The 27367-nt window shown below is 46.7% G+C and overlaps 1 protein-coding gene across 1 annotated transcript in view; it reads right to left on the reverse strand.

The window, feature by feature from the left end:
* Positions 1-27367, reverse strand: part of LOC146829948 (uncharacterized) — a 388201-nt gene that overhangs the window by 195583 nt on the left and 165251 nt on the right. Inside the window, exon 2 of the mRNA XM_085604215.1 lies at positions 4375-4491. Within this exon, the coding sequence (XP_085460341.1) occupies positions 4375-4491 (117 nt within the window). The remainder of the gene's footprint in view (positions 1-4374; positions 4492-27367) is intronic.

Here is a 27367-nt window from a genome sequence, read left to right on the forward strand (position 1 = left end):
AAAATCTGGGCCCAGATAAGGCCTAGATAACTCAGGCCTCTATTAATCAGCTGGCCCCTTCCGCTAATCATTCACCGTTTGAAAACATTACAGGCAGATCGTTTATTAATCTTGCCTCCCTTAGTCATTTTGGGACCCAGTTCCCACAGTTATGCCAGGGTCATTGGGGCAGTATCATAAAATGATCAATTCTCTTATTAAACATGCTGTAGTTTATACAGAGGCCAACCATCTGCTGGTTTCTCCTTCAGCCTTCTCGCCCTAAGCACTGCTAGCACACAGATACGAAAAAGCCATGAAGCTATATGATGACAGTTCATCTTACAGCCACTTTGCAACATGCTCTAACTTAAGAAACTTAGAAGTTTCCCTTAATTTAGCAGCATATCCATGATGGAAACAGGCCAATTTATATTAGTTCTCTTAGTAGTACAACAAATTTTGTCCCGATCAGAGTTGTGGCTGTAATAAGCATGTGAATCAGGAAACACCAGAAACGCCTCCTGCCCATCCGATTCTCGCAGCCATGGGATCTATGTGCAGGTCATTAAACACTATCGGTGGAGCATTTTTTCAGTAGTTATCCAAAATAGACATCCACAAAGCGGTGATTCAAGAAATAGAGTTGCATGGTGCCGGGAGCCAGCCTGTCACGGAGCTAGGACAGCCGGCTCTGCTGAAGTGACGGCAGACGCTCAGGTCGGCAATTTAAATAAGAAAGTAAAGATGGGTGACCAGTAGTGGGCGGCGGCTTATCTACAAAAAAATAAGTTAGTGTCATGCGTCTCTGATCCGGACTCTGACAAATACGCTGAAAATAGTAAGGTTAAGCACAGGCGTGGTAGCAGCATAATTGAGCGTGTCAAATAGCTTGTCAGTACAAACATCACTCCAGGCACTTACCACTTGCAGCGAGCTGCGGCAAACACGAATGCTGGTAGCTACTGCCCACAAATTCAGACTCTCTGTGCGGCTGGGCCAGCCCGTGGCCTGGGCACAATTGATTTTGAGGCTGCTGGTTTGCTCGGGTAGGCTGAAGCTCAGCTGAGGAACCACTTCTGCGGCTAGGCTCACTCAGCTGTTGGTGTGGGGCCTACTCGGGGGTCCGGTTGTGGGATTACTTATTAGATTTAGCAGTGCGAGATGCCTCATTCATTCCCAGCAGCCAAAACGTCCTCATGAACTGACACTGGCGCGCGACCCACGCCGCTTTTAAAGACGTCACTCAGTTGTGTCCATATTAATGCGGCGGTGCGCTATGCCAAGTGAATGTGTTACAGCCAAAGCTGCAAGCGGCTGAGCCTGCCCCCAAGTCTGGAGCACTCAGCAGCATGCACTGTGACTGCGTTCTGAATACTCAGAAAAGTGAGAATGCATGACAGGTTTAGGCATATTCCTATTACCCTAAATATTAACGCCTGTTAATGGTTAACGGAAGAATCTAGCCCTGATATTCTCGCCGCACTCCCAGGTAATTACTATATCCTTCAGTCTAACAGGTCGGAAAATAGAATTGGAGGTGGGGTGGCAGCTATAATCTCCCACAAACACAAATTTAATTATTTTGCCTCCCTACGAATCGCATTAGTTGATTACCTTTTGCTCAAACTCGAATCCGACTACTGTTCTTTTGTCTGTGCCGTATTTTATAGGCCTCCTGTACTTATGCCTACCTTCTCACAGCTACTGAGTGAAGCCATTGCTGACCTGACCATAAATCATACCAGAGTTTTGATTGTTGGCGATTTCAATTATTGGCCAAACAATGTGCGTGAAAGCTCGCATTCGGTCGAGTTTACTGATCTACTCACAGGCATGAACTATACTCAGCACATCAAAGTCCCCACTCATGTCAAGGGAAATATCCTAGACCAGGTTTGGACCTCTAATGTAGAGTTAGCGAACATATGTATCTCCCCCTGCTCATGGTCAGATCACCGGCTTATTATGTTTACCATCTTGAGTCCCCCAGCACCTAAACTTCTCCCTCTACCACAATTATGGCCAGAAACTGGAACCAGGTTGATACCAAGGAATACAGCTCTATGTTGGCGGCATCTCAACCCCCTGATACAGCGGTCTCCCCTCATTCCCAGGCTGAAAGCATTAACTCCCGGATGGAACTGGCGAGAGACAGTATTGCCCCATTACAGAAAATTAAAAACAAAAGACCCCACGATGCACAACTCTGGTTCTCTGACAATTTGAAGGCCATGAAACTGGCCCTGCGACAAACTGAACGGAAGTGGAGACAGGACTATTGCCCCCATAAAAAATTCATCTTCATTACTGCACTTAAAGATTATAAAAATGCTATTATTAGAACTAAATCCGAATATTTCTCTTCCAAAATCTTGGCATCTACCAACAAGGCCAAAGATATATTTTCAATAGTGGATGAACTTGTTAAACCCGATCGTGTCTCTGTAAAACCTACCCCCTCGCAATCTTTATGTGACTCACTTAACAACTATTTTATTGAGAAAATTATCAACATTAAAACAAGTATTCCCCAGCCCCCTGTATCTGTGGACTTTTGTGGTTCAAAGACTAATTCTCACTGCCTGGATCGCTTCCCTCTTATCACCCAAGAAGTTTTTTTCTCCTTACTTAAGAAGGTCAGGTCAGGATCCCCCTCTGACAGCTGTACTCCCTCCATCCTTCGGGAAGTCTTTCTCTCTTGTCCTGAACCCCCTTTGTCTCTTCTTAACAACTGTCAAATCATGTCCAAACTGTGCACGAAATAAAACCCAACATATTGCACCTGCGGGTTTGCTACATCCCTTACCCATTCCACCGGTACCCTGGCACACTATTAGCGTGGATTTTGTCACTGACCTACCCAAAGTAAAAATATGCACAACCATCCTGGTAATTGTAGACTTACTATACAAAATGAGTCATTTTGTTCCACTCGCTAAATTACCCACAGCCGTGGAATTTAGTACTATTTTCCTAAATCACGTGCTAAGGTTGCATGGTCTGCCCAGTAAAATTATATCCGATCGAGACCCCAGTTTAACTCCAAATTCTGGAAAACCCTGTGTACTCAATTAGGAATTGATGTGGCATTAAGTTCCGCTTTCCATCCACAAACCAATGGACAGACTGAAAAAGTTAATCAGTACTTGGAGCAAAGTTTACATTGTATAAAATCTACTCTGATGTCAAGTTGGGAAGAAGCCCTCCTGTTAGCAGAGTTTGCATACAATAATAGTATTCATTCTGCACTAGGGTGTTCACCATTTTATTTTTTAACTGGTCAGCATCCACGGTCCCTTCCTACCTTATCTTTGCCATCCATGATAACTCTACCATCAGTTTCAGAGCGTCTCGCTCAACTACATACCATGCAGGAGAAAGCTAAATTATGTCTTGCTAAGCATAAAATACAGTCCAAAGTCCAAGCAGATAAACATAGGTCACCCGAGCCTGTGTACAAAGTAGGAGACCTAGTCTGGTTGTCCACGCAAAATATACAGTTAGAAGGTCCTAGAAAATTACATCCCAGATTTATTGGACCATTCCCAGTGAAGCAGGTTATAAACCCAGTCACCATACAATTACAGTTACCAGATGATCTCACAATTCATCCTACTTTTCATGTGTCCCTAGTGAAACAACACCATCCCTTAACAAGGAAAGATACCTCTCCACCTCCAATTATCATAAATAATCAACCAGAATTTGAGATTCGGTGTATCCTTGATTCAAAAAGAATACAGGGAAAGTTACATTATCTTATTGATTGGAAGGGTTATGATGCCTCTGAACGATCATGGGAACCCGCTTCTCATGTACATGCTGAGAGATTCATCAGACGGTTTCATGCCCTCCATCCTGATAAACCACGTCCAGTTAGGCGGCCTTTGCGGGGGGGAACTGTTACAGGTGCATTGTCCCATGCACGTGTCCTTCCCTGTCCACCTTGATTTGAACACATATTAGCAGAAACAGAGTAAATGGTAATATGACACTGGTATCTTGTAGAAGGCATCCTGTTAATGTATGGATTTCTTCCATTTCAAATCATGGAATACCATCCTGTTCATATATGTGTTTACTGTAAATTATGTTCATGTATTATGTCATGTTCTTAAACTGTGGCGCTATCATGCCATAAGTAATAGAATAATGTGTAGTTATTCTGTGCAAACCTTGGGCCTGAAAGACAGTTGGGCCACACCCAGGACCACACCCAGCAGTCCCTGGTCCTGAAAGACAGTTGGAAGCCACACCCGGTTTGCCACAAACCCTGGGCCTGAAAGACAGTTGGACCACACCCAGGACCACACCCAGCACCTGCTTAGGAGCCTATTTAAACCACTCCCCTTCACTATTCAGTGCTTGGCCTTGTTGCTTCAACACACTTACCTGTCTCCAGCTTTTCTGATCGGCATCTCCTGCTTGACAGCCTTGCATCAGCAATTTCCTGGCTTCCTGGTTCCGGGCTGAGTCTCCAGTCCGTCGTCTTCTTCCGTGTCGTGTTCCCTGGAAAGAAGCGCACAGAGAAAACATGCTTTAAGGTATTTTTTGGAAGACAACTATTCCATGGTGAGTCTGCTTACATTAGAACTTGGAACATTTGTTTTAGAACTTGGAACATTGCTCTTTGAACTGCGCAAATTATCAGAACTATATTTCTAGGACAGAAGGAAAACACTTCATCTCGAGTGTTACGGCGAGTTTTCCCGTAGTACCCAGAAGCTATTGACATTTATAAAACAAAGAAGATTGTGCCTTTTTAAAAGTGTGAAAATAGTTATGGCAAAGCAAAGTTAGCCTTAAGAATCACAACAGCACAGATGTGGTTTTGACTACTATTATTTTATATGCAGTATTTTGTTCCTTTATGGCAGAAGGTTGTTTTGGCAGCATTTGAATTTCTGTGCACTCAAGGCATCTGATCCTAAGCAGGGCATATAAGGATTCAGGTACCTATGCTGATGAACATAACTAAATGCTATCATGATTGTTAAACTTATTTGACAGTATGTTAATGATTGTATTGTTTATTGCAGATTGCATAAATCGACAAGTAGATTGTTAGATCAACCCAAAATTCTGTTGAAACCTACGTAATCTGTAAGTAAGAATTATTGGAGACTTTTGGTTACAAGTTTATGATAACTGTAAGAAGATACTGCCTCACAGATATACACATTGTTTATCTTCTGTGTTTTGTACTTAGGAGTCTAGTAGAAAACTCAAGCCACTATCCAGTTACATTCCTGTTTATTGTATCCTGTGAATACTCAAGCCCCCTGAAGCCCTGGTCCCCCTAAAAGAAGACCGCTGGAATCTTCTTGTTTCTCTTCTCTTGTCATCCCAACCCCTTTTCCCCCCTGAGACTACCAGACTGATCGTAAGTTATATCTTGGTATCACGCTGCTAGTTTCTAGAGGGATTGGGGACCTGTCCTCTCATCGTTCACATCGTCATCAAGGTGAAACAATCTGGAGCACAGGTGAGTGCCTCGTAACAGAAGGCCAAGCACACAAATTGTTTCATCTTGATAACGATTCAGTATGGAAGTCCCAGATCAAACAGCACAGTTAGCAGACATCATTAGAAAATTACAAGAAGAAATGCAGCAAATAAAACAGGAAAATCATACACTGAGAGAGGAATTATTAAAGAGTAGAGCAAGCCTCACACAATGGAGAGAACCCGAAGACACCGACCCTCGCCCATTCATAGCGCGAACTAGATTTGGTCAAAGTCCTGTAGCAGCAACATGTTTTAGTCCTCAACGTCCTGATCAAAATATCGAGGTAACAGTGGTTACACCAAGTCCAGTTCCCCTGGCTAACCCTGAGCGTTTTTTAGGTGATACTTCCCAGTTTGCTTCATTCATGAGTCAGTGTCAGTTGCATTTCTTATGTAAGCCGCAGGTTTTCCCGTCTGATACTGAGAAAATAGCATTCATTATTTCTTACCTAGGTGGTGTAGCCGCAAATTGGACAATACCCTTAATAGAAAATGATGATCCCCTTTTACACAACTACACTCGGTTTAAAGATGCCATGTCCCGCCTCTTTGCACGTCATACATTCATTCAAGCTAGTGACAACAAACTTTTAAATCTGAGACAGGGTTCTAAGGACCTCATCACTTACATGACCACATTTAATCGCCTCTTATCTGAAACTCATTGGCCTGAAGAGAAACGTATTTCTGTTTTTTATAGAGGTTTAAGAGATGATCTAAAAGACTCTTTAGCCCATATTGTAAACTTACTTGATGATTACTCTGAATTCTTGGATTTGGTGGTAAAGCTAGATCACAGACTTGGAGAAAGAAAACACGAAAAACACCGATTTGACACAAGACTCACTTCAATCAAGCCTGAGAAAAAAGATGCTGACGACAAATCAGAACCCATGCAAATAGGAGGTCTGAAAGGCCCATTGACTGCAGAAGAGAAAGATAGACGAAGAAAAGGAAATCTTTGTCTTTATTGTGGCAAAGCAGGGCACTTTGCTCGAGAGTGCCCAATAAAACCCCAAAAGAAAAAAGCAATAGCTAGTTCACTTCCAAATTCCATTGAGTCGGAAAACTAAATGTCTCAAAGGATGTAGAGATCGCTCCTTTGGGAAGTGATGACATCAAGATCTCTCAATATGCTACAAACACCATTAATCGTGCCCCTCGCCATATGACTATACGACTTACGGTTATTATTTCTGACCCACAAAGGTATAGTTTGTCTGTTTTAATTGATTCTGGTGCTACAGGGAACTTTTTTGACATAGCCCTGGCCAAAAAATGTGGCATCCATTCCAAAAGCAGAACCAGAGCCTGTAAGGGCAGTTGATGGCTCTGCCTTGTCCTCTGGTTTGATTCGTTTCCATACCCCGCCTTTGATACTTGTTGGAGAAAATGGTCATACTGAGCAAACCACGTTTGACCTTATTGACACCTCTGCATTTGGAGTCATTCTAGGAATTCCTTGGTTAGAATTGCACAATCCAAAGATTGATTGGGTCCAAAGGACTGTAACTTTGGATTCTGCTTTCTGTAGAACACATTGTTATAAAGAGACACAAGACCCCATCCATCCATTATATTGCGCTTCCACGCAGGAACAAATTACTACTCTACCAGAACAGTATAGAGACTTCTCTGCAGTATTCGACCCAGTTCAGCCCACGCAATTGCCACCCCACAGGTTGTATGATTGCAGAATAGATCTAGTGCCAGGGGCAGTTTTGCCATGTAGTCGGATATACGCCCTAACTGACCCTGAGACGCAATATCTTAAAAAATATTTAGACGAATTGTTGCAACTAGGTTTTATTAGACACTCCACATCACCTGTCTCATCACCACTCTTTTTCGTGGCAAAAAAATCTGGAGGTCTCCGCGCATGTATTGATTACCGTGCAGTAAATAAGGCTACAATAAAAAATCGTTATCCTTTGCCCCTGATCCCTGTATTGTTAAACCAAGTCAAGGGGTCCACCATTTACACTAAATTGGACTTGCAGGGGGCCTATAACTTCATCCGCGTCAAACAAGGTGACGAGTGGAAAACCGCCTTCCGCAAAAATATGGACTTTTCGAGTACACAGTAATGCCGTTCGGATTGTGTAATGCTCCGGCGGCATTCCAATATTTTATTAACGAAGTGCTACATGATTTTCTGGATGTCTGCGCCTTCGTCTATATAGATGATATTTTAATTTACTTTAAGAATGAAGAAGAACACATCCAACATGTGCGCGCCATCCTACAAAGACTGCATGAACATTCTCTATTTGCTAAATTAGAAAAATGCATATTTCACACCAACACAGTAGAATTTTTGGGCTATTTCTTGTCCACTGAAGGGATCACTATGGATCCAAAAAAGGTAGACGCAATTCTTAATTGGCCATCCCCTAAATCAATAAAAGAAATTCAACGAGTGTTGGGTTTCGCCAACTTTTACAGACGGTTTATTGCCCAATTTTCGAAATTGTCTCACCTTTAACCCAGTTATTGAAAAAAGGAAAAACGTTTTGCTGGACTGACAATGCTGAAACTGCTTTCAAAAAATTAAAACAAGCATTCACCTCAGCCCCTATTCTGTGTCATCCAGATCCTGATCATCCATTCTTTGTGGAAGCGGATGCTTCCCAGACTGCTTTGGGAGGAGTTCTGTTACAAAAGAATCCTAACACAGGACACCTGCATCCAATAGCATACTACTCCAGAAAATTATTACAGGCAGAACAAAACTATACAATAGCAGAGCGCGAACTGTTAGCTATTAAGGCTGTTTTCACTGAATGGAGACATCATCTTCTAGGGGCCAAACATACGATAACCATCTTCACAGATCATAAGAATCTCACATTTTTTACGTCTGTTAAGGCCCTAACTCCCAGACTGATGAGATGGTTACTATTCTTTAGTAGTGATGCTGATGAACATAACTAAATGCTATCATGATTGTTAAACTTATTTTACAGTATGTTAATGATTGTATTGTTTATTGCAGATTGCATAAATCGACAAGTAGATTGTTAGATCAACCCAAAATTCTGTTGAAACCTACGTAGTCTGTAAGTAAGAATTATTGTAGACTTTTGGTTACAAGTTTATGATAACTGTAAGAAGATACTGCCTCACAGATATACACATTGTTTATCTTCTGTGTTTTGTACTTAGGAGTCTAGTAGAAAACTCAAGCCACTATCCAGTAACATTCCTGTTAATTGTATCCTTTGAATACTCAAGCCCCCTGAAGCCCTGGTCCCCCTAAAAGAAGACCGCTGGAATCTTCTTGTTTCTTCTCTCTTGTCATCCCAACCCCTTTTCCCCCCTAAGACTACCGGACTGATCCTAAGTTATATCTTGGTATCACGCTGCTTGTTTCTAGAGGGATTGGGGACCTGTCCTCTCATCGTTCACATCGTCATCAAGGTGAAACAATCTGGAGCACAGGTGAGTGCCTCGTAACAGAGACAAAGAGTTTAGCTGAACTTATCAAGTCACACAGTTTGTTGAAAAGTCAGGAAATGGCCTGCAGCCAAAAAGATAAGCTACTGCATGAAGCGTAGATCATATCTTCTTCCAGACTCAGGAAACCAGTAGTGTTTTAAACGTTGGAGCTACAAAAACCATAAGTCCATCTGATAGAAAGACTGAGCTGGAAGGTGTCAATCATGTCTTTTGTAATCTGTTACTAATGCATGCACACATAGATTAAGCATGCACACAGGATGGACTGGCCCAGGTTCAAGCCTTTGCACTGCTCATAATGACATGGATGTCGCTTCAGTTGAAAACCACATGTCACATTTACACAATGCTAGGCATGATGGATGAAACCACAGGTCAGAGGTCAGATAAGCTATTTGCGAAAGATCAAATGACAGACCAAGGCCAAGCACATCCAGTCCATATGTACTTTTAAATTTATATATTGGTGCAGTCTCTTCCCACACCCGCCGTCCAAGGGTGTCAAACAGGAACCAAATTTGAAAGAAAAAACAGAAGGTGCACTCGATCCGAAGTCCAACAAATGATGTAGTCAATTATTCCATGATTAGATCCTTTTATTCAGTAAATCTTTTAAAACTGGCACACAGCCAACGCGTTTCGTTCCCGATTTTTTGCCAGAGGGAACTTCGTCAGGGCTGTAACATTATAGACAAGACACAACATCAAGAAGACGTAACATAACAAATAACAATATAAACATATATATAAATACAAAAACATAATTAATGCTTAAAGAGTAAACATATACATATACACATTTAGATCATACTAGATGGCCCAGACCTCAATGACAAATGAGAAAAACGGAAAAGATTTTTGGGGACAAAAGCTTAACACATGAATAATATAGAGACATTTTTGAACAAATCACAAGACAAAGTTTCATATAAATTCTATACGTCATTTCTAAAAGAAAAAGCATTATATAGTAATCAAATGAGACATATAAAGGACATTAAAAACATTTGGAGAGATAATGAATTAAAAAAAGTGAATAGCACTAACAGGATGCTAAGTCCTTGGAATTTCTACAATTTATAATTAAGTTAAAGTCATTTACCAAATTGTATACTATCAAAAATACCTCGTTGTCTCAAACCATGGCATTAGAGACTAATCAATAAGTGAACAACAAAGCTTTTACCAAGAAACAAAAGAGAAAAAAGAGAAAAGAAAAAAGAAGAAAGAGAAAAGGGAAAATTTAGAAATATTATTAAACATACATACAATGTATGCCAAGGGGTGCCTGGATCTCAGACCTCCTTTTTGACCAGCAATATTTAACCTTGATACCAAGTGTATCTCAAGTATATGTCAAAGAGTATATAACTCTCAGATCTTCGTATTTAGCAGGATATATCATACGCAACATGAGTAAAGCCCCCAAGTATAGGGTATATAGTAAACTATTTCAGAAAGAAACAAAAATAGGAAAGAGGAGAGCTTAACCATCACAAGAGAAAATGGTCATCCTCTCCCCAGAATAGAATATAAAAAAGAAATGATAATAAACTGACTCCAGAGAACCATATTCGAATAAGTAAGTGACCAAGGACTCACCTCAAGACTCGCATGTATTAATCATATGCTTTGTGTAGCAATATTGTAAAACCTCCCTGTAGGAGAGTAGGGTCTGCTATCCTATGGTCACCCCAAATTTTTGCTTTTTGCTTCACTGGTTTTTGACATATTGAGGCTGTGGGCCTGCCAATCAGACCCCCAGCCTGCTGTTCTCTCTACTAAATTAAACCTATGCACCTTAGGTGCATAACCAATTGGAAGTGGATCACCCTGTCAGCCCCTGTACCAGTGTACACTAGGTACCCAGGGCATTGGTGTACCCAAGGCCTGCCCGGGGCTGAAGCATGTATTATGCCACCCCAGGCTTGGCCTAGCAAATCTGACACAACTGGCTGATCACTCAGCTGGGGTAAGTTGGTGTAACCACCTCTTACTTAGGTGTAGTATACCTATACCTAACCTTAAATGGGACACCTGGTAACCTATAAGTCACTCCTATGGCAGGCCTTAACAATCCTGAAGGCAGAGTGCTTGGTTCCATGTGAGATGGTGCTCTGGCATGAGCTGAGCCTGTCTGCAGTGGTCGGAACAACTTCCTTCTACTGTTTCCAGATATCGTCATACCATATACTCTTAAGTGCATTATGAACCTCGCGGTTAAATGCTATCTTTGGTTTGGCTTTATCAAAACATGTCGAGTAAGGTGTCATACGAATTGGAATACTAACCCCTCGCCAATTCTGGCGACGGGGTTAGCATTCCACCCTTCTAGAGGGACACGACATGTACAGTACCTGAAACCCGGGTAAAATCAGACATAGCCTCAGCTCCACAAAATGGATGCTGCCACCACAGACACAAGTCTGCCCTCCTGCTGCTGGGAGTCCTTCCAGCTTGGGAGGTGTGGACAAAGGGTTTCCTGCCAGGGGAGGTGCGTGCACCACCCCAGACAGGATTTTGTGTATTGGTCAGGTAGGGCTTGAAAGAAACCAGACATGCCTGTGGCTCACAAGGAGCCTCGGGGCATATGCCAGTTCAAACCGGTCCTGGGGCACACCAGTCCCGGGCCTGGGGCGAGCTGGACAAAGGATTGGGGGTGTAACCACCCCCCTTCCTGGTCCCACCCTTAGGGAGGGACCTAGCAGGTAGTCCGGCCCCTAGAATCCGCTTAAAGGTAGGAGCTGTGTCCTAAGACTTCAGACATCCTGGAATCAACTTAACACTAAGAAGAAGACGGGAACTTCGACGCTCTGCCGCACAGAGGACTGAAGCCAATCTCCCCTGTGGTCAGGGAGTGACCACCTTGCTAACGCAAGCACCATCCAGCGAATCAACGTCTGCTTTGCCGCCGCCTCCCGCCGGAGCCCGAGCCCAGAGACTGACGAGACCTGGACCTCCAGACCTCTCACCGCCCGATCCACAGTCCCTGCAAAGAGGAGACCCGTGGAGGCACCGAGACACGTGGAGCCAGCCATCTTGAAACGACTACGACAAGCTGACCAGTGCAACAACCGAGGCTCCCTCCAAGTTATGCTTTGGGTCCTGAGAAGCCCAACCCTCGAGCAGCATCTGCACCAAAGGTGAGCCCTCCAGCATCTCCACGATCTGCGTGGGGCCCTTCTGCATTTTGCCACTCGACGCGCCTAACCGGTTGCTGGCCCGCTGGCTAGTGGCCATCTTGGCGACGAAATCTACGAAAAACACCACTGGTCTGGTTGCTCCAGACTGGCCCTTGCTCCCCTCCAAAGGAGCAGTCCCTCTGACCTTGCTGGTCAGAACCATCAGCTTATCTCCTTGCCCACAACAATTGCTTTTGCCAAGGCTTGTTTGCTTCGATCAAGTCGCCGACACCGCCGACAGCGAGAGCCTGCGTGGGACAGCTCGTGACTCGACTCCTGGGCGTCGTCGACCTTCAGGGACCACGTGGCTGCAGAGACAAGCTACACCTTTCTTCCTGTTTGCACCCGACATCGCCTGGTACCCACCTGGTGCCACGCTGGTCACTGGCTAGTGACTGTGAACACTGTCCCCTCTGCTTTCAGGTCTTCACCATCTCCGATCCACCCTTGGATCCACTGCATCTCTTCCCGACCGACCGCCTGCAGCACTTTTGTCTTCAGGCCCCACGGAACAGATAGAAGAAACCCGACGCACTTCGAGGCCTATGCACCCGCTTCCTGTGGGTGAGGTAAAGCTGGCACTCCTGTGCCCAAGTGTAGTATTACATCTCTAGTGCTTGTGTTCCAAATCTTAAGTTCCTAGGTCATCCGGAAGATTCCTTTTGCAGTAACTTTGTACTTTTTACGCACCCATTGAAACCTATGGGAGCTCGCGTGTGACTATTTGCTCTGCACACGCAACCCGTGGACCTCCTGGTCACTAACTGAAGTTAGCTCCGTGTAGGCCCAGCGATTCTAGAGGCCCTAGGCCTTTTCCCTTTTCTGTTCGTGGTACTTATACCACTATTTTAGTATATGGTTCGAGTGGCCACCAGGGCCTATCCATATAAAGTGCAACTTCTGTGTATTCTGTGATAATCTTGTTTGACGATTTGTGCTCCTGTGCTCATAAAGAGACTAGGGGTTACTCTGAGAAATAAATACATATATATTTTGAATATATATCTGTGTGGTGTCCTTTCATTGGTATAAAAGGGGGTTACTATTGGTAAAACAGCCTGCTTAACACGCATCACGAGTTTAGCCTCAAAGACTGCTTAGCCTACGCTACCACTAGGGCAGCTAGTCCGAAAAGGTTGACTTACAACCACACCATAAGGGTTGCTTGGCATGGTACAAGGTGGTCACTTTAACTAGTGAACATCATATACCAGGCCAACTTCTCACATTGGTGAGCAGCGGTTGGATTTGAGCTTGCTGTGTTTTACCATTGTAATCTCTTGGTTACCAATTGAAAGATCACTTAGGTACCTGTAGGTACATATAAAACAAGATTAGATATACTTAAGTTCTACTGAACTTAGTTGTTGTAGAGCAAAGGGAGTAGCACACCCTGACTACAACTACTAGATAGGTTTAGTAGGTAAACCCAAGTGTAGGTAGATTGCAACACATCCACCCACACTTAAGAGCAATGGCTGGGGCAGAGGGGTCCACTGTACCCATCTCTGTTGAGAGTGACCCCCAGAGGGCATCATCCATCTTTGCTACCCTTAATCAAAACGAGCTCAGGCAGTTGGCAACTCTTAGAGGCCTTAAACAGCCCAAGAACCCTACCTCTGCTTTGCTCAGAGAGCTCTTGCAAGAAGATGAAAATCAAAAAGAGCTCAGGAAAGCTTCCCAGTTAGCCCCCTTAGGGACAGGAACAGGAGGCCCCCCTTCTGAAGATGCCACTGAGGTACCCCTTCCCAATAGTCACCCCTTAGATGGGATGCCTACCACAGAGGATGAGAGTGAGAAGGATACTGACAGTAGTGAGGATGAAGGGAGAACTAGCCCAGTGCCAAGTGTTATACTTGGCCCAGCTAAACTAAGGCTATTGGGGACTGACAATGGGTTCACCCCATTGGATCTCCCCAGTGGACTTAACACAGGGCTTGGGAGGCGAAGGAATCGCTCAGGTGACTCCAATGCTTCCCATGGCTCTAGAGGCTCTCAAGGTCACTCCAGGAGAAGGATGACCACCCCTCAGAGGAGGGAACATGAGGCCAAGATGCAAGAAGCCCAGCTGAGGATCAGGAAGCAGGAGCTAGAAGTAGCCCTGATGGAAGAGAAACTGAGCAAGGCTAGGCAGCATAAAGAGAGTGGGTCTATACCCACTGGTGGCAGCATTGTCCCTAAGGACAAAGATAGGGTTTTCAATACTAGAAACCTGTCTAAGGTTGTGCCCCCCTACAAAAGTGGGGATGATATCCACAAATGGATAACTGCTCTTGAAAGAGCCTGCAAAGTACAGCAGGTTCCTGAAGACCAGTGGGCAGCAATCCTCTGGCTCTCCTTTGAGGGAAGAGGCAGAGACAGACTCCTCACTGTTAGAGAAGAGGATGTCAGAAACTACAGAGTCCTGAAGAGTGTTCTAGTTGATGGGTTAGGCTTAACCACTGAGCAGTACAGGTTAATGTTCAGAGACACCCAAAAGACACAGACTCAGGACTGGTCTGAATACATTGAATGTGCCACTAAGGCTTTGGAGGGTTGGTTGCTGGGAAGTAAGGTATCTGATTTTACAGGATTGTATAATTTGATGATGAGAGAACAGATTTTAAATAACTGTCAAAACCAGCAACTGCATCAACACTTGGTTGACTCTGATCTGACCTCTCCCCAAGAATTGGGAAAGAAGGCAGACAAATGGGTCAGAACCAGGGTTAAGCAAAAGAACCAGAACCAGGGCCAAGGGGGTGATCAGAAGAAAACAGACCAAAAGGGTGGAGATCAGAAACCTAAAGACCAGAAGTCTTCAACAGGGCCCCAAACTACTGCTAAGGAGGGTGGGTCCCAACAGTCCAAAAAGAAGAAAGAAGGTCAGAAGAAACCCTGGTGCAATCATTGTAAAAATACAACTCACTGGACTAGTGATTGCAAAAAGGGTGGAGCCCCCAACACTGTTGCCCCTAAGGCACCTGCTCCCAGTACTACTGTTAGCAGTGTTGGTCCCCAGACAAAGGGTGTAGTGGGAATCACTATGGGAACTGAAGGAGATTCTGACATAGGCAGAACCCTGACACAGGCAGTCTTGATCTGTGATGGGGACATTGACTTGTCCCTGACTGTGAGCCCCAGTAACCTGGGCAAGTACAGACAGACTCCTTTAATAAATGAAAAAGTGGCTCAAGCCTACAGGGACACATGTGCCAGTGTCACTATGGTGACACCAGGCTTTGTGGACCCTGGACAGTACATACCAGGTGAGAACTACCTGGTGACCAATGCCAGCAATGCCACTACTTCACATAGTGTGGCAGTTGTTAACTTCTCATGGGGAGGGGTAACTGGCCTCAAAAGGGTTGTGGTTAGTGCAGACCTCCCAGTAGAATGTTTGTTGGGCAATGACCTAGAGAGTTCTCTATGGTCAGAAGTGGAGTACAGGACTCATGCAGAGATGTTAGGTATATCATCACATGTCCTTGCTGTGACCAGGTCACAGGCCAAAAAGTGCCTCACTGAACCTCAGGTCTTGGATCCTGGAACAATGGACCAAGCACCTACCAAGAAGAAGAACAGGAGGGTCAAGGCTGTGCCTTCCCCCCTGCCTCAGAGTGATGATCAGCCTTCCCAGGAAGCTGACCTAGAGGACCCTGAAGGAACTGTCCCTGAAGAGCTTGAACCTGACCAGGTTGAGTTTCTGGGGACAGGGGGACCTTCAAGGGCTGACTTGAGGCAGGCTCAGTTATCCTGTCCCTCTCTTGAACCCCTCAGACAGCTGGCTGCTGCTGAGGCTGCTGGGAATGCTCAAGGTACCCATAAAGTGTATTGGGATGAAGGGCTCCTTTATTCAGAGGCTAGAGACCCCAAGCCTGGTGCAACCAGGAGGTTGGTCATACCTCTGCAATTTAGGGGCTTCCTTCTTACCTTGGCCCATGATATTCCTTTAGCAGGACACCTAGGCCAGAACAAGACCTGGGACAGACTTGTCCCTCACTTTCACTGGCCTCATATGAATGAAGATACAAAGGAGTTTTGTCGCTCCTGTGTCACCTGCCAAGCCAGTGGCAAGTCAGGTGGCACAACAAAGGCCCCCCTGATACCACTACCTGTGGTGGGGGTTCCCTTTGAAAGAGTGGGAATAGATATAGTGGGTCCCATGGATCCTCCCACTGCATCTGGGCACAGATTTATACTGGTGGTAGTGGATCATGCCACCAGGTATCCAGAGGCAATTCCCCTTAGGACCACTACAGCACCTGTTGTGGCCAGGGCCCTGCTGGGAGTATTCTCCAGAGTGGGGTTTCCTAAGGAGGTAGTATCTGACAGAGGTACCAACTTTATGTCAGGATACTTGACAGCTATGTGGAAGGAATGTGGTGTCAACTACAAGTTCACCACCCCTTATCACCCACAATGCAATGGGCTTGTTGAGAGATTCAACAAGACCCTAAAGGGTATGATCAAAGGATTACCTGAAAAGCTCAGGCGAAGATGGGACATCCTTCTACCCTGCCTTCTGTTTGCTTACAGAGAGGTCCCACAAAAGGGGGTTGGCTACAGCCCCTTTGAATTGTTGTTTGGGCACCCTGTGAGAGGCCCACTGTGTTTGGTGAAGGAAGGATGGGAGTTACCTCTCAAAAAGCCTAAGCTCGACATAGTGGACTATGTACTTGGTCTCCGCTCCAGGATGGCTGAGTATATGGAGAAGGCATCCAAAAACCTTGAGGCAAGCCAGGCCTTACAGAAAGCTTGGCATGACCAAAAGGCTGTCTTGGTTGAGTTTCAGCCAGGACAGAAGGTATGGGTGTTGGAGCCAGTGGCCCCAGCAGCACTCCAAGACAAATGGTCTGGACCCCATACAATCCTGGAAAAGAAGGGAGAGGTCACCTACTTGGTGGATCTAGGAACTCCCAGGAGTCCCCACAGGGTACTCCATGTTAACAGGCTTAAAGCATATGTTGACAGGGCAGACATGGGCTTGCTCATGGCTACAGATGAGGGACAGGAGGAGGAGAGTGACCCTCTCCCAGACCTGTTGTCTCAGAACCCTGAAGATGGCTCAGTTGAAGGAGTGACCCTTGGAGGCAACCTCACTGCCCATCAGCAGACTGAATGTAGACAGGTTCTACAATCATTTTCACATATGTTTTCCTTGATACCTAGTCAAACTGACTGGTGTACCCATGTTGTGGACACTGGTGACAGTCTGCCTGTAAAGAACAAACTTTACAGACAACCTGACCACGTCAGGGACTGTATAAAGGCTGAGGTACATAAAATGCTGGAATTAGGTGTCATTGAACCCTCAGAGAGCCCCTGGGCTAGCCCAGTGGTTCTGGTCCCCAAACCTCACACCAAAGATGGCAAGAGAGAGATGAGGTTCTGTGTGGACTACAGGGGTCTCAATACTGTCACCAGGACAGATGCACACCCTATTCCAAGGGCAGATGAGCTCATAGATAAACTAGCTTCTGCAAAGTTTTTGAGCACATTTGACTTGACAGCTGGCTATTGGCAAATCAGATTAGCTGAGGAGTCTAAGGCCAAAACAGCATTCTCAACCCCAGGTGGGCATTACCAGTTTGTAGTGATGCCCTTTGGTCTGAAGAATGCACCTGCCACCTTCCAAAGGCTGGTGAACCAAGTCCTTACTGGGTTGGATGACTTTTGCGCAGCATATCTTGATGACATTGCTGTCTTTAGTTCCACCTGGGAGGATCACCTGATCCACCTGAAGAAGGCTCTTGAGGCTCTGCAAAGGGCAGGCCTCACTATCAAGGCTACTAAGTGCCAGATAGGGCAGAGTAAGGTTGTGTATTTGGGCCACCTTGTAGGTGGAGGCCAAGTTCAACCACTGGAGAGTAAGATACAGTCCATCAAGGATTGGTCCCCTCCAACCACCCAGACTCAAGTTCGAGCTTTCTTGGGCTTGACTGGGTACTACAGGAAGTTTGTTAAGAACTATGGGTCCATTGTGACTCCTCTTAATGATCTGACATCCAAGAAGATGCCCAAAAAGGTTCAGTGGACAGTAAGCTGTCAAAAGGCATTTGATGACCTGAAGGAGGCCATGTGCTCTGCACCTATCCTGAAAAGTCCTGACTACTCCAAAGAGTTTATTGTCCAAACAGATGCTTCTGAGTTGGGTGTGGGAGCTGTGCTGTCACAACTTAATGTAGATGGTCAAGACCAACCCATTGCTTTTATTAGCAGAAGGTTGACCCCCAGAGAGAAGAATTGGTCAGCTATTGAGAGGGAGGCCTTTGCTGTGGTGTGGGCCCTGAAGAAGCTGAGGCCATACTTGTTTGGCACTCACTTCAAGATTCAGACCGACCATAAGCCCCTCTTGTGGCTAAATCAGATGAAGGGTGAAAATCCCAAACTGCTTAGGTGGTCCATTTCCCTACAGGGGATGGACTTTACAGTGGAGCACCGGCCAGGTACTGACCATGGGAATGCAGATGGTCTCTCCAGGTACTTCCACTTAGGACATGAAGACGAGACTGGTCAAGGCTAGTTTAATGTCCCAGCGTTTGGGGGGGGGTTGTGTAGGAGAGTAGGGTCTGCTATCCTATGGTCACCCCAAATTTTTGCTTTTTGCTTCACTGGTTTTTGACATATTGAGGCTGTGGGCCTGCCAATCAGACCCCCAGCCTGCTGTTCTCTCTACTAAATTAAACCTATGCACCTTAGGTGCATAACCAATTGGAAGTGGATCACCCTGTCAGCCCCTGTACCAGTGTACACTAGGTACCCAGGGCATTGGTGTACCCAAGGCCTGCCCGGGGCTGAAGCATGTATTATGCCACCCCAGGCTTGGCCTAGCAAATCTGACACAACTGGCTGATCACTCAGCTGGGGTAAGTTGGTGTAACCACCTCTTACTTAGGTGTAGTATACCTATACCTAACCTTAAATGGGACACCTGGTAACCTATAAGTCACTCCTATGGCAGGCCTTAACAATCCTGAAGGCAGAGTGCTTGGTTCCATGTGAGATGGTGCTCTGGCATGAGCTGAGCCTGTCTGCAGTGGTCGGAACAACTTCCTTCTACTGTTTCCAGATATCGTCATACCATATACTCTTAAGTGCATTATGAACCTCGCGGTTAAATGCTATCTTTGGTTTGGCTTTATCAAAACATGTCGAGTAAGGTGTCATACGAATTGGAATACTAACCCCTCGCCAATTCTGGCGACGGGGTTAGCATTCCACCCTTCTAGAGGGACACGACATGTACAGTACCTGAAACCCGGGTAAAATCAGACATAGCCTCAGCTCCACAAAATGGATGCTGCCACCACAGACACAAGTCTGCCCTCCTGCTGCTGGGAGTCCTTCCAGCTTGGGAGGTGTGGACAAAGGGTTTCCTGCCAGGGGAGGTGCGTGCACCACCCCAGACAGGATTTTGTGTATTGGTCAGGTAGGGCTTGAAAGAAACCAGACATGCCTGTGGCTCACAAGGAGCCTCGGGGCATATGCCAGTTCAAACCGGTCCTGGGGCACACCAGTCCCGGGCCTGGGGCGAGCTGGACAAAGGATTGGGGGTGTAACCACCCCCCTTCCTGGTCCCACCCTTAGGGAGGGACCTAGCAGGTAGTCCGGCCCCTAGAATCCGCTTAAAGGTAGGAGCTGTGTCCTAAGACTTCAGACATCCTGGAATCAACTTAACACTAAGAAGAAGACGGGAACTTCGACGCTCTGCCGCACAGAGGACTGAAGCCAATCTCCCCTGTGGTCAGGGAGTGACCACCTTGCTAACGCAAGCACCATCCAGCGAATCAACGTCTGCTTTGCCGCCGCCTCCCGCCGGAGCCCGAGCCCAGAGACTGACGAGACCTGGACCTCCAGACCTCTCACCGCCCGATCCACAGTCCCTGCAAAGAGGAGACCCGTGGAGGCACCGAGACACGTGGAGCCAGCCATCTTGAAACGACTACAACAAGCTGACCAGTGCAACAACCGAGGCTCCCTCCAAGTTGTGCTTTGGGTCCTGAGAAGCCCAACCCTCGAGCAGCATCTGCACCAAAGGTGAGCCCTCCAGCATCTCCACGATCTGCGTGGGGCCCTTCTGCATTTTGCCACTCGACGCGCCTAACCGGTTGCTGGCCCGCTGGCTAGTGGCCATCTTGGCGACGAAATCTACGAAAAACACCGCTGGTCTGGTTGCTCCAGACTGGCCCTTGCTCCCCTCCAAAGGAGCAGTCCCTCTGACCTTGCTGGTCAGAACCATCAGCTTATCTTCTTGCCCACAACAATTGCTTTTGCCAAGGCTTGTTTGCTTCGATCAAGTCGCCGACACCGCCGACAGCGAGAGCCTGCGTGGGACAGCTCGTGACTCGACTCCTGGACGTCGTCGACCTTCAGGGACCACGTGGCTGCAGAGACAAGCTACACCTTTCTTCCTGTTTGCACCCGACATCGCCTGGTACCCACCTGGCGCCACGCTGGTCACTGGCTAGTGACTGTGAACACTGTCCCCTCTGCTTTCAGGTCTTCACCATCTCCGATCCACCCTTGGATCCACTGCATCTCTTCCCGACCGACCGCCTGCAGCACTTTTGTCTTCAGGCCCCACGGAACAGATAGAAGAAACCCGACGCACTTCGAGGCCTATGCACCCGCTTCCTGTGGGTGAGGTAAAGCTGGCACTCCTGTGCCCAAGTGTAGTATTACATCTCTAGTGCTTGTGTTCCAAATCTTAAGTTCCTAGGTCATCCGGAAGATTCCTTTTGCAGTAACTTTGTACTTTTTACGCACCCATTGAAACCTATGGGAGCTCGCGTGTGACTATTTGCTCTGCACACGCAACCCGTGGACCTCCTGGTCACTAACTGAAGTTAGCTCCGTGTAGGCCCAGCGATTCTAGAGGCCCTAGGCCTTTTCCCTTTTCTGTTCGTGGTACTTATACCACTATTTTAGTATATGGTTCGAGTGGCCACCAGGGCCTATCCATATAAAGTGCAACTTCTGTGTATTCTGTGATAATCTTGTTTGACGATTTGTGCTCCTGTGCTCATAAAGAGACTAGGGGTTACTCTGAGAAATAAATACATATATATTTTGAATATATATCTGTGTGGTGTCCTTTCATTGGTATAAAAGGGGGTTACTATTGGTAAAACAGCCTGCTTAACACGCATCACGAGTTTAGCCTCAAAGACTGCTTAGCCTACGCTACCACTAGGGCAGCTAGTCCGAAAAGGTTGACTTACAACCACACCATAAGGGTTGCTTGGCATGGTACAAGGTGGTCACTTTAACTAGTGAACATCATATACCAGGCCAACTTCTCACACTCCCTCTATATAGAATGAGTAAACTTTCTAGAGGGAAGAATAAACACAGAGACAAAGGAATATATGAATAAAAATGAAAATATGGAAAATTGAAGAAATCAAAAACTGAAAAACGATAAAAAAGGGGGGGTGGGAGAAAGAAAATGATTATGACAAATGAAAAAAAATGAAAAAAAATCACAAATGCACACTCATGTTTCGTATAGGTCACGGTGCGGAATGCACTCACCTTACTATTCCTAGGTAAGGCGTGCAATAGTAAATTCCAAAAGATTATATGATATCCAAATTCGAATATTGCTCGTCCATCAGCAGTCTAATGACGTATTATGATAAATACTGTGTAAGAGAGTATATTTTATTTTTGATCAGGGTCAATGTAAGACATATAGATAAATAGAAAAAGTGTGTAAACAATGACATAGCCATAGCATAAGTGTACTGACAGTTGTCTAGAATATAATGGGATGCTAATGTAAAAAAGTTACAATTAGCTCACAGGTCCTAAGGGTCTAGTCGATGTGGCCAAGCCTAACCCACAGTGACAGTCATTTGTTCATTAATTAAGTCACTATATGTCAACCATTGAATAGCAGACCTAGAGTAAAAACATGCTGCAGACGAAGAAATCATAAATAACATCGCTAAATAAGGGATTGTCATAAATATCAATAAGATAGTCACCAAACAAAGAAAATAAATACTTCATACCAAAGAAAACCATCTATGATGCAATAAACGCGATTACAATATTCAATCGTCAAAGAACCATTGAACCATTGAACCATTGAAATATCCTAAAATCATAGCGCACATCAGAAAATACCTGCAATTTAACAGCAACCATGAAAATATTTATTTAAATCAAGTAACATTAGTTACCGGAAGCAACACAAAAGGGGTTACTGGGAGCAGCTCAGAGGGCTACCGTTATCAAAAGCAATCAGAGGCAAGTATGTTTAGGACCAAACGGCGTAAAATGCCGATAATCCTAAGACAACTATTCCCGATTTCAAAGGAAACCATTGTACACAAAGAACGCACACCTTATGGCAAAACATTTTTGATAGGTAGTAGGAGTAAAAGATGTAACAATATACAATCGCTACTCTCCTTACAATTATAAACGTCAAGCGATACCTGAGGCAGAACAAAAATCCCTTACCTTCTCGACGAGAGGATGAAGGTCAAGTGGCATAATAACCAGCAACGAGAGGTCAGATAAGCGTGGCAAAAAAGCGTTAGGCAAAAATATAATCACTCGCTTCGCAGGGAAACAAATGTATGTAAAATGTTGTTAATAAGTGTTGGACTTGGCCCTTCTGGCAAGTTCACCCCTAAAACTTTTTGCATTTATCCTAGCCTTTTTCCTATGTTGTATTAGTGGTTTTAGGCCTCTAGGCGCTTTTACACTGTGTCCCAGTGGAAAGTGCGTGCGCTCTGTGTAAGTTTTAGTGAGACTGACCAACCCTCCCTTAGGAATGCATGGGGGATCTGAGTGACCGTGTTAAGTCCTGATGTGAGAGGAGTGCAGGGTCGAGTTTGGTATGTGCGAACTCGTGAGATTGAATGCTGCACGATGATGTGTGCGGCATTACTGTGTCTAGTGTAGAAGTGCCACTTCTAGAAGCTGGCATGTCTGTGTAATAAATGTGAAGTGACTGTCTGGCTTGTGATTGGCTGGTGTGCCTGGCTCCAGGAGTCAGGATTGGTCTGCCCCGGTGGTAAATGGAGAGATCTGCATGTTGATGGCAGGGAGGAGTACACCTGGGACCTGAATAGGGCTGGGCTTTCCCTCCACAATGCTGGCTCCACCCCCTGTGGTGCGTCTGATGTCCCTGGCCTGTCCTGTGAATAGGGAGAGGGGCTGAGCAAAACAAAGTGCTCAGGAACCAGTTGCATCTGGTTCGCCCCTTTCCTGCACCTTTGGAGACAAAGGATGTTGTGTATAAAAGAGGGGCTGTGACCCCATGAAAATGTTCTTGTTCTTGTTTTTGACTTAAAAATACCAGGGGCGTGCTGCTGCTGGGGCCCAGGGGAAGGCTTGCCTCTCTGGGCCCTGCCCAGCCCCTGGATGCCTGGAGTACTGTTTCTTTGGACCCTTCTTGCTTTTCTTGATACCTAAGGATTTGCTCTTCTCCAAGCAGGACTCTGGCTTTCAAGCGCCCTGGGAGCGCTTTATTTTTATGTTGCCCAGAGAGAGGACCTAGCGTCGGCAGCATTGCGCTTCAGGAAGAGAGCGAGGGAATCCCCCAGCATAGGGAGTCCCCGCAGTGTGCCTTGTTCAGCGGGAGCCCACCCCGCTTCTACTTTTATTTTTAATGCCGGTGCCCACCCCGCTTATTTCTTTATTTAAACTGCGGGTGCCCACCCCGCTTTTGCGTATTTACTAACGGGAGCCTACCCCGTATTGCCCGCAGAGAAATCACCGCCGCGGCCCGAGCCGCAATGGAATCTCTTCCAGACCGCTGCCCAGCGCGACCCGGAAGGAAGGCGAGACTATTCCCGTTGGCGGGGCTTCCGGGAAGGAAGGGAAGCCCCGCGAGTGAGGAATGCTGGCGGAAATGGCGATGCGGGGCTCCCATGTGCAAGGGAGAGCCCCGCGGTGGCAGCAGAAGAAAACAAAAGTCCCGGGTCCCAGCAGGGGGCCTGGGTGAAGAGTTGACACAGCCGCCGATGGCAGCGCGGGGCTCCTGTGAGGACAGGAAAGCCCCGCGTGCAGGAAAAGAGAGAAGCAGCGTGACGCTGCGGCCCTGTACACCGCGGCATCAGGAGAAGTGCTGCCGGTCCCAGTCAAGCCCTGTGGAGACCGGAGCAGCACGGCGGGAGGAGTCCGAAGTCCTGGGCCCCGAGAGGGGGCCCAGGTGAAGGCCCGGGGCAGCGCCAGTGAGCCAGTGAGTGGGGCTCGAATATGCAGTGTCTGGGAGAGGCACACAGTCAGAGCATCCCCGACCGGCAGCGGGCTGCTCCAACCTCGGGGTCATGTTTATTTTAGGAGCCAGTGCGCTCCGTGGGGGCACAGCGTTCTCAGAGCCAGATGGCTCCCACGCCCCACAGACGTTGTCTTAGAGCCCGTGCGTGGCTCCAGCGAGGGCAATGTTATTTTAAAGAGCCCCCAACAGGGCCCAGAGGGCACCGTTGTTCCAGGGCCCCCTTCGTCCTTCCCCCCACAGTTCATTAGGGGACACATGTTCGTTTCCAGAGCCAGATGGCTCCCACGTTTTGCACATTGGTTGTTCTAGAGCCTAGAGGGTTCCAATGATTGGCACAGTTTGTTCTGGAGGGCTAGTGAGAGCCCCCTGCCACAGTTTGACTTCACAGCTGCCCAGCCAGTAGTGGGCAGCTGCACCGTTTAGGTCTTTCTTCCTAGGGACTTATTTTTTGTGAACTAAGGTGTGGGACGCACTCCTTCGCCCCTACTTTGGCCTTCCACAGCTGCGCAGCACTTAGTGCCAGCTGCAGCATTTAGGCCCTGTTCTTGTCCCCAGCTGCCCAGCAAGTAGTGGGCAGCTGCTACGTTAGGTTCTGGTGCAACCTGGACCCTAATGTGATTTAGGTGCTATTGTGATTTATATACTAAGGCTTTGGGTGTTAGGAAATGTACCGTGTGTAGTATGTTTTGCGCACCCTGTGTTTTATACCTCTAGATATGATTTCTGCATAGGAGGTTGTTTTACCTATTTAGTTTTATGTTAGGGAGATTATACTTCCTTGTGTGGTGTGCGCCCCTAGTGTAATTATATTTAGGAGGTAGGGTCTAATGCGTTAGACTTGTGAGAGATTGCATAAGGTATTTATGCCCCTGTGATATATACAGGATAGGTTTTATACCTGATTCTATTGTGATAATGCTGAGGTCATTATTGCGCCAGTAGTTACTGGTTGTGCTCTACGGTTATAATTTGTGTTCCAGTTGGTATATGTTCTACATTTACAATTGGTGTTTTGTGCTAATTCTGACAGTGGTCCATGTGGCCCTGTCTTGTGTAAATAGTCCCCTGTAAAATTATGCCCTGTGCCAGTTGGCACAGTGTAAATTATGTGATTATCATCTAATGTGTTTATTATAATACAAAGGCTATTTTTTATATATGACCTTGTGTGGAGTTTCTTTTGTGGTGGGCCTAGGATGTTGTTGCTGGGTGCGTGCGCAAATGCTTTACATATTGCCTCCGGGATAAGCCTGACTGCTCGTGCCAAGCTACCAAGGGGGTGAGCAGGGGTTATCTTTGGCGTGTAACTTCCTTGCCCTGACTAGAGTGGTGGTTTCTGCCTGGCTTTGGTGCAAGCCCTAGCCAACCAGAAATCCCATTTCTAACAATAATGGTTAAAGTCTGAGAATAGAAAAACCACTGAGGAGGATTTCGCCAATATGAGATGCGAGGGCCATGTGGCCCGTATCTATATATACTTTGTTTCCAAGAAATTGTTGTAGCTGTTGATTTTAATCTACTCATTTGTGAAGTAAATCCTATGCTTGTACCTTTTTTCTATTGTGGTTTTAGAGTATATAAACCACTGCTTTTGAGCGGTTCGTTGGACATCAGATTCCAGGCTCGGCTGATCTGGCTGACCTACCCAGCTGATTAATACATTAAACCATATTGTATTGTCAACCTGCTCCTGTGTTATTCTTATAGAGTTCGTATTCCATCAACAACTTGTAGGTGTGTACTACTATCAGAGAGAGACAAGCAGATGGATTGTTCCAGGGCCACGCTGCTTTGGCTGTGGACAAAGAGGGTTAGCCTCTGTCTGGGGTTTGTGGTGTTGGACCTGTGTGTGGTGCAGTCTCCAGCGCCCAGTCTCTGTTCTAGGTTTGTGGTTTTGGCCCTGTTTGTGGTGCAGTCTCTAGGGCCCAGCCTCTTGCTGGGGTTTGTGGTGTTGGACCTATGTGTGATGCAGTGTTCCAGGGCCCAGTCTCTGTTCTAGGTTTGTGGTTTTGGCCCTGTTTGTGGTGCAGTCTCCAGGGCACGTCCTCTGGCTGGGGTTTGTGGTGTTGGCCCTGTGTGCGGTGCAGTCTCTAGGGCCCAGCCTCTTGCTGGGGTTTGTGGTGTTGGACCTATGAGTGATGCAGTGTTTCAGGGCCCAGTCTCTGTTCTAGGTTTGTGGTGTTGGCCTTGTTTGTGGTGCAGTCTCCAGGGCCCAGCCACTGGCTAGGGTTTCTGGTGTCTGCCCTGTTTGTGGTGCACTGTTCCAGGGCCCATCCCCTGTTCTGGGTTTGTGGTGCTGGTCCTGTGTGTGGTGCAGTCTTCAAGGGCTGATCCTCTGGCTGGGGGTTGTAGGGTTGGCCCTGTGTGTGGTGCAGTGTTCCAGGGCCCAGCCTCTGGCCAGGGTTTGTGGTGTTGGCTCTGTGTGTGGTGCACTCTCCAGGTACCAGTCTCTAGCTGAGGTTTGTATTGTTGGCCCTGTGTGTGGTGCAGTCTTCCAAGGCCCAGCATCTGGTTGGGGTTTGTGGTGATGGCTCTGTATGTGGTACAGTGGTCCGGGACGCAGACTCTGCCTGGAGTTTGTGGTGTTGGCCGTTAGTTTGGTGTAGTTTCCAGGGCCCAGCCTCTGGCTGGGGTTTGTAGTGTTGGCACTGTGTGTGGTACAGTGTTCCAGGGCCCAGGCTCTGGCTGGGATTTGTGGTGTTGGCTCTATCTGTGGTGTAGTTTTCCAGGGCCCACCTCTGGTTGGGGTTTGTGGTGTTGGCCATGTGTATGGTGCAGTGTTCCAGGGCCCAGCCTCAGGTTGGGGTTTGTTGTGTTGTCCATGTGTGTGGTGTCGTGTTCCAGGGCCCTGCCTCTGTTCGGGGTTTGTGGTGTTGGCCCTGTGTGTGGTGCAGTCTCTCCAGGGCCCAGCCTCTGGCTGGGGTTTGCCCTGTGTGTGGTGCAGTCTCCAGGGCCCACACTCTGGCTGGGGTTTGTAGTGTTTGCCCTGTCTGTGGTACAAGGTTCCAGAGCCCAG

Source organism: Triturus cristatus, chromosome 5_1, assembly GCF_964204655.1.
Source record: "Triturus cristatus chromosome 5_1, aTriCri1.1, whole genome shotgun sequence".
In the NCBI taxonomy this organism is placed as follows: domain Eukaryota; kingdom Metazoa; phylum Chordata; class Amphibia; order Caudata; family Salamandridae; genus Triturus; species Triturus cristatus.